Source organism: Crocodylus porosus, unplaced genomic scaffold (genome assembly GCF_001723895.1).
Source record: "Crocodylus porosus isolate Cpor-Errol unplaced genomic scaffold, CroPor_comp1, whole genome shotgun sequence".
Classification (NCBI taxonomy): Eukaryota; Metazoa; Chordata; order Crocodylia; family Crocodylidae; genus Crocodylus; species Crocodylus porosus.
The window spans coordinates 83,892,030-83,902,158 of record NW_017728886.1 but is presented as its reverse complement, the minus strand read 5'-3'; the positions used below and the strand labels follow the sequence as shown (position 1 = coordinate 83,902,158).

General features: G+C 38.5%; 1 protein-coding gene across 5 annotated transcripts in view; it reads right to left on the bottom strand.

Moving 5' to 3' along the window:
* The window catches only part of GOLGA4 (golgin A4), a 99,057-nt gene that overhangs the window by 5,973 nt on the left and 82,955 nt on the right, over positions 1–10,129 (bottom strand). For all 5 annotated transcript variants that reach the window (XM_019538198.1, XM_019538210.1, XM_019538205.1 and 2 more), the window contains 2 exons: positions 6,319–6,422; positions 520–606 (listed from right to left, as the gene is read on the bottom strand). In XM_019538198.1, the coding sequence (XP_019393743.1) occupies positions 520–606; positions 6,319–6,422 (191 nt within the window). The remainder of the gene's footprint in view (positions 1–519; positions 607–6,318; positions 6,423–10,129) is intronic.

The window sequence follows — 10,129 nt, the reverse complement described above, 5'->3', positions numbered from 1 at the left end:
GGGGGGCAGGGATACCTCAAAAAATAGCCAAGTGTTTATGGGACTGACTTAAGGAGGACCCAATTCAGAGCAAGAACTTCAACCTAGCAGAGCAAGGCCTCCCCTCACATGCCAGGTCAATGCCACAACCACTTGTTTCAACTAGAGTCAGGGTGCTTTGACTAGAAATTCTACTGCAAAGCTGGAAGACCCCAACAAAACTTTTATTTCCTGTAAGTTCCAGCCAAAACATTTTGTTTTGACAAATTAGCATTTTATGATGAAATACCATTTCATCAGACAATCTCTGACCCAGTCTAAATAAGGGTGTTAAGATGACCATCACCAACAATGGAGCTGCTCCAATCTAATAGTGAGAAGTGTTATGTATATTAATCTACATAATAGTTATGTATATTAATCTCTCTATAATTCTTGTCATAATCTTAAACTGATTTCTACAATACGAAAGTCTTGTAAAGCGGTAAATTCTAGCAATCTAATCTTTGCTCATATATTCAACCTGCTTGTAAGACATACCAATGGTCGAGCGTCTTCTCGTTCCAAGATCATCTGGGTTTGGTCAGCTGGGAACTTCAGCACTGTAGTTATAACCTTTGCCATTGTCTAAAGAAAAAAAAGTTATGATTTATAACCAACTAACTTCACAAGCATTAAAAAGATTATATTAAACTTTTATATAACAGTTTAAAACGCATTAATAGAAGTACAGAATAATATACATGTCTTAGTATTTTTTCTATGCCCTCCACTGGCTTTGCTAAAAATATTAGTTTCACATTTCACTTACATGACAGATAGCATGTTATGTGAATTCTATGAGACCCAAGAACCAACTGCTGCTACCCATATAACTCTAGAGGACACATTAACTCCTTTAATAAAACACAACTATGTCACTAAATACTCAACTCTTAACACAGGTTTTTCCCTATGAAACCTCTCATCAGTATGCCGACTCTAAAAGTAACCCATCACCAGAAATATTGTTTTTGAGAGTTGACTACATTTTACCATACCTATATATTGTAAAAGAAACTCAGAAATCTGTGCTATTGTACGTTACGTTACGTTACATTACTGTTGTATGTTAGGTACAGAGCTTCAGCTCAGTGGAAATACACTCCACAGGTGCAGCATTTGAGAATTTAAATAACTGACATATTCCCAAGGCAAGAAGGACTTGTTTTTTCCTTTTATTCTGAACAACAGTAAATGCTGATGGGCAGGCAACTTTACAAAAAAGGTCAAGGACTTTTCCACTTGACCCAAGGTGTAGCTCTAATTGAACAAGCTTGCGAAAGAGATAAGATTGCTGTTCATCAGCCCTTGTGGTTTCCCCATCAGTCCTACAAGTGAAGTGATGAAGGAACTACAGAAACAGAAGAGATAGCTAGAGAACAGGTGAAAGAGTAGGCTACACACGTTGCAAGTGCACATCACAGGTAACTTTTATCTGGTGACAAAGTAAAAGAATTCCCCTTGTTAACATTTCTACTTAATCAGCTTAAATTTTGTTTAAACTATTTTCGGCCCTAATGATGTTTTTTGAGTTCATCTAACGGAGTTTGCAGATATACTGGGAGAATGTCTCCAATGCCATAAAATAACATCACACTCAAACTTTTCTTGCCAAACTCGTCATCACAACTACTTATATCTGAAATATCTCACAGAATGAGCTCAGGATCTGCCTACACTCTCATAGAACAACTACTTTTGAACCTCTCACTTTCAAGCTTACAACAGGACACAATGGTATGCAAAAGTTAAAGAAAATATACATCCATTGCAAATAATACAGGAAAGAACATATACATGTGCGCCAACTCAAACAGACATTGTTAAGACACTCTTTCCTGAAAATGTCCATTTTGTAATCTATCACTAACAAGGCCTTGAAATTCTCCAAGTTCTTGTGGTCACAAGGGAGATTTAGAAATAAAAGTGTTTCAGAAGTTACGCATGTAGAATACAAACTTGCAGGGATTTCAGAATTTAAGATGGCATTCTTTAAAGCAGCAAAATGTTTACCTTATTTATCATCGAGTGTATTTTACTAGAAAAAACAGGTAAAGCAGACAATAATCCCTTGCTTTCACATGCCCATATTAATGGCAGTCCTACTGAAACAGTATATATTTCACATTCCAACTATCAACTCTTTTAAGAAGCAGAGAATATTTACAGATGTCCTCATCAATTTTCTAAATTTCCTAAAAATATCAGTGTGCCATTAGTTTCCATATTTCCAGCCTGGTATGACTGGAACGGAACTGCTGATCACTGACGAAGTTCTCTGAAGCTTTTAAATGATTCACTTCCATTAGCAACAATTCCAATAGGATTTCAAAGTCCCAGACAACGTTTAAATGTAGAAGCCAGTAACAACAGAAAAAGCGTAACTAGATTCTCAAAGGAACATCTGCATGTACCTAGCTATTTCAGAAGTGCAAGCTGGAAGGCAAGAAAAACTTGGAATAACTGTGACAGAACACCTTCAATGGTAGTACCTGCAAAGCTGCTTCTGTCTCTCACCATAGATGTCCACATAAGACACGGAAAACACATAAGGGTCAGAGTGACTCACACCCCAAGGAACAGACTGCAAACTACATAACAGAATTGCAAGGCGGAGCATCTGCAAGGGCAATCCTGTAGATTTCGTATACCAAGAGAACTAAGCTCTGAGTATACTTAATAAACAAATATGGAAAGCAGTGCAGTATATTTGGTTAGCTCAGGTCTCTACATAAATGTAGAGAATGTTATTTTAATACCCCCAAGAGTGTTTCTTATGTATCTCACAGTACAGACAAATTGAATGAAGTTAATGTCTGGAAAAGCTTAGAAGGTATTTTTCGCACATGTAATAAAGAGACATCAGAACAAAACAAGGTTAGGTGTGAGAAAGGAAAAAGTAAAATTACACGGCTCCCAGCAAAAGTTTATGCTCAGTATGACAACATTTTCAGTTTAGGATAAAACGTGTACATACATAGTATATAGTGTATGTGGAAACGGATGTTAAAGACAGGTTTGGCTACTGGCTTGACTAAGCTTCTATGGTCAGTTTCTCATGGGAGAGTTGTTCTCCCAGAAGAAACTATGACTGTACAGATGTTCAGGCTCGCCCCCCCCCCCGCCCCTGAGTAAAAATGGCCACTCCAGAAAAAAAATAACCCGAGAACAACCATAGTTAAATCACTCCCAGGAGTTTCTCCTGAGAGAGCAAGTGTCTGTGCATGTTGTGGCTTCTCTCAGAATAGAACACCATATCCCTGTGGCAGGAAGGGGATTCTGGAGGACAGTATTCACTCAATGGACTCTGGTGCTGCAGCAGGAAGCAGAGTATGCCCCCTTCACAATCCTCACATTGTGCTGCAAGGAAGCACAGGGTGACCATGGGCAGTCTGAGGCAGCCCACCAGGGTATGCACTGCCATCTGTTGCCAGGTTGACTAAGAGAGCCTGCAGAACATGCTGAGATGTGTGCACAGACCCCACCATCAGCACAAGCTCTTCACTTTTCAGGGCTTCAGTATTTGAATATCTGTACCCACAACTCTGGGTGAAGTTTCTTTACCAAGAGAACAACCCTGAGGTCATTCTCCCAGATTATTTCAGTGTGTGTACATAGCCTAACAGTGTCAAAAAGGTACACTGATTATTTTAGACAAGCTGAGACTTGGGCTTAGAAGTAACGAAGTTGAAATGTGATAAAGGCTAGGGTATGTACATACAACACTGGTCTCACATTGGTTTCCATACAGGTGAAAGTTATTTTGGTGTCTAGCACAAACCAACAACTAGATTTCAAGCAGTAGTTTCCTGCAAAAAAATGCTGCTATCGCAACTTACCATCAGGTAGCAAATTAATCAGTAAGAGAGTCTTTGCATGGAATAACACGCTATCCTAGGATGTAACTGACTAGGGCTGTACATCATCTACATTCTCATATAACTTACCAATGAAACTCTTGATTTCTTGTTGGGCAACCTACTACTGAATGTAAATGTAGCTCCCAAAGCTAAGAAATTTGTTGCTTTAAAAATTCTCTCTCCAGCCATTTATTTGAACTGAATGAATTCCCTCTCTCAATTATATTAATTTTAAAATAATACCTTCCTCAGCAGTTGTAAGAATTACACATCTGTCTCCACTTGAGTATAATTTATTTTCATTCTGGATACACATATGATCTTAGGATCCATTCCTGAAGGCAGGCCTCTTTTGGTTAACAGAGGTTCTCCCCCCACTCCTCCACCCCAGAATTAATCTGCTTGAACTGAGGACAGAAGCCAGATCCCTCAAATCAATCTACCATGTTACATAATACTGTATATTGTATGCCAGATAGGAATTTTGTTCTTATCTCAAATCACAGATAAAATATATGGCTATTAGTTTTTACTGACAAATTCTGCAGCTTCATTCCTTGCCAGAAAAATCATAAAACTAAGCCTAGTTTTAGTGTGCTACCACCACAAAACTAGTTCACATTTTCAATTTAAAAATCCCAAAATAAGCATTGTAGTATCTTGGGCACCAACAAGAAACAATTTTAATCAGTAACACACATTACTGGAGCCATGCTAAATACAGTTCAAGAGTTAAAATTAATCTAAAGACATTTCATGTTAAACTTTAAAAGCAGATTTGTTAATCATACTATAGGAGATGTCTGCTGCTATCTAATACAGCGTTTCCCATACCGTGGGTTGCAACCCAAAAGTGAGTTGTGAGAATATATAAAAGGGTTGTGAACAAACTTTAAAAATGGATTCTTCTTTAAAGGAAAAGAACAGGGAAACCATGGATTTTCCTCTACAGGCTGGCAGAGTTCCAGCCTGTGATGGGCTGCTTAGGGTCCCCCCACCAGACATGCCCACCTCCTACCCCACACACAGCAGGGGCTGGGGAGCAGTGGGTTGGGAGTGAGGAGCACTGGGTCAGGACTGGCCACTGATGTTTACAAAGGGGTCCTGGTAGAAAAAAGGTTGAGAACCACTGGTCTAAAACTGGTTTGAAGTAATCTAAACTGCTTAGTAGTCACAAGATGCTAAACTGTTTTCTAAAAGGCATACCTTCTTGTTTGCAACAATCCCCTAAACCCCCTAACAACAGACTTTAAAATAATATGTGCAGGCAGTAAGTTGCATACACCTCTAGCATTTCTTTAATAATTTCAGCATTAAAGTAGGAGAATAGTATCAATGGTTTAGCACTAAATCTAACTTCTGAAAGAATCGGGTAGGGAAGTTTTTATTCTGACAGAGATTTATTTTTTTGTTGTTGGTGTTTTGTTTGTTTTTAATAAAAGTAATTGATATTAAGGAACAAAAAAAAAAAGAATAGAAGTGAAAGGCACAGAAGAATTTAAAAATTGTAACTTGAGTAACATTTTGTTTAGAAAAGTACTACATTTTATATAGGGCACTTAAAAGGAACAAAGTTGATTGCTTTAGTATTCTAATAAATTCTTACTACTGTAAAGCTTCAACATTAGTCCCAGCTACAAACATAACAAAAACCAGAAGAACTACAGAGAGGAAAGCTATTTAGTCTTAAAAAAGGAAGATATCTATCTACATAAGAGAAACATTTTGCTTGGACGAGCAACATTTAGACATCCTTTTTCAAACCTAGCCAATTTCTAAGCCTAGGGGTTGTTACTAGATACTAGAAGCCCAACTTCATAAGGAATTCACTGGCTGGCAAATTTCGTATTCAGTCTTTTACTTCTGCAAACAGCAAGAACTGCTCAAAATGTAACCTCTCAGAGAAGTTACACACCCATGAGATGTGATGTGCATAGGTTTTAGAGAAGATATGCTGTAAATTCAGAATGACACATGAGACATAATCCAGTAATTTATTATTGCTGGCTATGGTATCAAAACAACATCGCAATATTAATGACCAAAACACAAAGACAAAAACCCCTGTTGTTCAATTTCTGGCCCTACTGGTAAAATGAATACCAGCAGCCCCCACTCCACTAGTCAAGACACATTAAGCTAGCGAAACATTTGTGGTATGGCATAAACTACTCCAGAGTAAGCTATACAGGCAAGAATATTCTTTGCTGGTTTAAATGTACCTACGCTAGGGCTTTTGTCTGCATGGCTATTTGCTTAGGTTTGTTACTTTTTCCATATTCATAAACCTACATAATTACGCTAGCAAAACTTTTATTTGAATGCCAGACCTCAGAACAAGCACTGGAAGCTGCTTATAGACCATCTATAATAGCGCTTAAAACTTACACAAGAGGGAAACATTCTAGTCTAACTCCAAACATATGAAATTCCATACCTTTGTCTCACGGCCCATCATATATTCAAACAGGACCTTTCGTAAGTATTCAAACTCGGTAGGCTCTCCAAAAAGAGAGACATCAGCATGGCAAAGATTTCCATCTGTGTAAACAAAAAAAAAGAAGTATACTGCAAGTAACTCATCATCTTAGATAATTAGTCCCATCTAGCAAGTGATTGGAATGAAATGTTACCTAGAACGGATCCACTGTAATGAACAGCACAAACATGACACGTCTAAAATTTAGTGAACACCACAAATACAATACACATCTAAAACGTAGTAATCAATTCAATGCATCTGAAAATACAAGTAATTATCAGCACATCTACATAAAAATATTTATTACTTTCTTAATTTTCCCCTTTTCTTTATTTTTGATCATCTTATAACACAAGCAAGTCAATTTAGATGCTGCTGCTACTTTACTTCCAAAGCTTGTGCTAGTAGAACCTGAATCAAGACATTTCATTAACCATTTGTTTACACTTAAGATTAAAGAGTAAATATACAAGACATCAGCCTAATGAATTCCAAATATGAAGGGTCTCAAACAAGTCTATGTAATATTGACCGTCTGCAAATGCTACTAAACTGTCTTCTACAGATCTTAATGTCAGTAAATTCCTCAGAGGATCAGACTCTCCAGTGAAAAGGTTTCATTTCAAACAGATGATAAAGTTAAATGAACTATTTTAAAGGACTGGGGAGAAAAAAAGATACGCAAAAGACAGGATTGGGATTGGTGGTGGGGATGGGGAAAGGAGGCAGTTAAAACATATCTCCAGCAACTTCATATTTTTTCCAGTGAAGTGCTCATATAGTATCCGCACTACTCTAGAACCTAGAAGCCCCAGGCACATGTACTTCCGAGCCTTTTTGCACTAGGCACTGCACAAACATGGAGTAAACAGATATACTCTATCCCCAACTAGTTTACAAACCCAGCACAAGAGAAGACACAAAGAATGGATATGGAGAGGAGCACAAGAAGAAATGAGACAGCTAATTATTTCAGCACACCTAACCGAACAAGTTGTTTGGTTCTGGGTTTTGTATTTGCAGCAGTGGAGGGCTTTACAGTACTTAGAATAAGATAGCTTTGCAGATGTTTACTGGCAGCTTCCCAACCCCATGCAGGACAGCATGGAAAAAACCCCACAAAAGTGTCTGCTTTGATAATCGGCAAGATCATTGGCCAGAGGCAGCAGTCAACATTTAAGTATTAAATGAAGAATGATAAATGTGGGATAGTGTATGAAGAGCTCCCTTCCCTGGAGAAAGTAAAAATTCTCTTTCAAGGAGACACAAAGTTCTCTGGTTAGGAAGTTTTTGAACAGTTGTTCAGATCTTATTTAGAAGTGTATATTTAGCTTCTATAACATCTATGAGATCCTTTTACTTGCATCCTAATGATCTGTATCTACCAGTAACTGCTGAATTCGCATATAGGCAACATCTCTGTCTTGTTATTAAAAGTCTGTATCTGACATGGGCTTTCAAATGTCACCTATCAGCTTCAAGAGTCTGGATAAAATGGTAGAAAAATCACAATCTCAGTGTTAAATGAGCTGGAAATATTTCCATCTTCCTCCTCTGCCCGAAATTTACTATTTAGAGACATTTCTTTTCCAAAATAAATGCTTCCTGGCTTTATAGAGCTTACTCTGCAATTGCTCATCATTAGAAAAAGGATGTGCGCCAGATTGTCTAGATAGTGCCTCTTCTAATCCATTCCAAGCATCATTCCCTGGATTAATCTTAGCCAGTTTTTTTAAAGTATTACTTCACCACGGAGCAAATCCAAATTTACAAAACAGCAGAACTCATTCAATTATGGGAACAAAGATAGTACCAAAACTACTAATTTTTTAACATCTTGCATTATAAATGCCACTTATTAATGAACAAATCATTAAATCAATCTCTAGGACTATTCTGTTCCCTTGAATCATTTAATCAAAAAATTAGTGACAGATGAAAAATAAAAAGAAAACCAACATTTTATTTATATATAGTATATACACAGACAGACAGACAGACAGACAGACAGACAGACAGACAGACAGACAGACAGACAGACAGACAGACAGACAGACTCTACAGCTGAAATATACCAATTAAAACCACAAGAATAAATTCTTGGTCCACCTCAGGACTTTGGACCATTTTAACTATACCATTTTCTTGGCTGTTACAGTTACTGTTCATCAGCTTTTATTCTAGAAGCTTCCAGAAACTTCTTTCAAAAAGCCCAATCCTGCCTGGTTTTACCTAGCCTTCAAGTTGTTGCCTTGCTTGGCTGCCTCTGTTCCTGTGACCTTTCCTGTGTTTGTATTCGACTCAGATACCAAGCAAACTGTGCCTTGGTCCCTCAAGTGCATCCCTTAGATAACAGGCCTGGCTTCCTGCAGCTGTGCTGGATGCAACCATACAAATCAACTGCTCTTAGACCAGATCCTTATGTACAGCCTCACCCTCTCCCTCCCCTTGTTTATCTGCTGTGTTAATCTAACTGGCCCCAAGGTGTTTAACACATGAAATACTTTTTGCTTTAGGGACTTCTGACAAAAACTGATTAAAGGGCTTCTAACGCAACCTCTTCAAAATAAGTTGTGTCAATTACCAAAGGCAACAACACATTTAGGAAAACAGGCTAATGCAACACGCATATATCTTGTTTCCTGAACTTAACCTTTCTGTGCACACTAAAGGCAGGTCCAGTTTACCAAACCTTTGACTTGAGAGGATAGCTGACTTGCTGAATCTCCTGAGTCTGCGTGCACCTGCCAGCTCTCTAAGACTCCCTGACCAGTTTCTGGCCACTCACTCAAGACTTGGTATTTCTTGGCCCGTGGTCCATGCTTTAGTGTTCCCTTTGATCTTGCGCCTCTCAGCTCTGGCAAAACAGCTGTGTCAAGATTTGGTCCCAGAAGTCAACTCATAGCTATAAATCTGGCTACTACATCTGAGTACCTGTTAGGATGCTATTTAAATTGGCCATTGTTTTGCCTTTTCTGCTTGCTGCATTAACTCATTTTAATCCACCTCAGAAGCAGTTAAACCAACACATGCACAGAGGCATGTACCACTTTCTAAAAAAAGAATTATACTGTGGCAAATTGAGAAATACATATTATACCTGTCCCAGGTAAACCAAAATTCTTGGGACTGACCATTGTTTCCCAATTGTTCCACACCACACAAGGGCACACAGGTTTGCCATAAAAGAGCCTCATAATGAGATCACAGTTTCACAACCAATATTTTTCACATTGTGTTTGGGTGATTGCTGCACTTTTTTTGTTTTCAATCTCCAACTGCAGATGGATACAGAAGTTCTGGGAGCTCTAGCAAAAAGGTCACAAAGATCCCGAAGTACTGATGTAATAACATTGTAAACTTAATAATAAACTTGTATTGTAAAATTCTGATTCATTCTGGAACTGCTTGACAGTAGGGGTGTGAGAAGCGGGCAGTATTCGATTTGGATTCTGCCTGATTTGGGGGGCAATGATTCGATTTGATGATTTGGATAACTGTCCCAATTCGATTCAGCCCAATTTGAATCTGAAGATTCTGTTCTGATTCAGAGAATCGGCAATTTGGCCATAGCTAAACTCAGTTGTATATTTTTCTACGTACCTCAAGGTACCAGGCATGGCTCATGATGATGGGGTGGATGGAGCATCCCACAGGAGCGCTTGGTGGTGGGGTTCCCTGTGTGCTCTGCAGCAGACCCAGAACTTCTGGGTCCGCCACTGAGAGTGCAGGGGCCCTCCCATGGCACCTGCTGGCTCAGCAAATC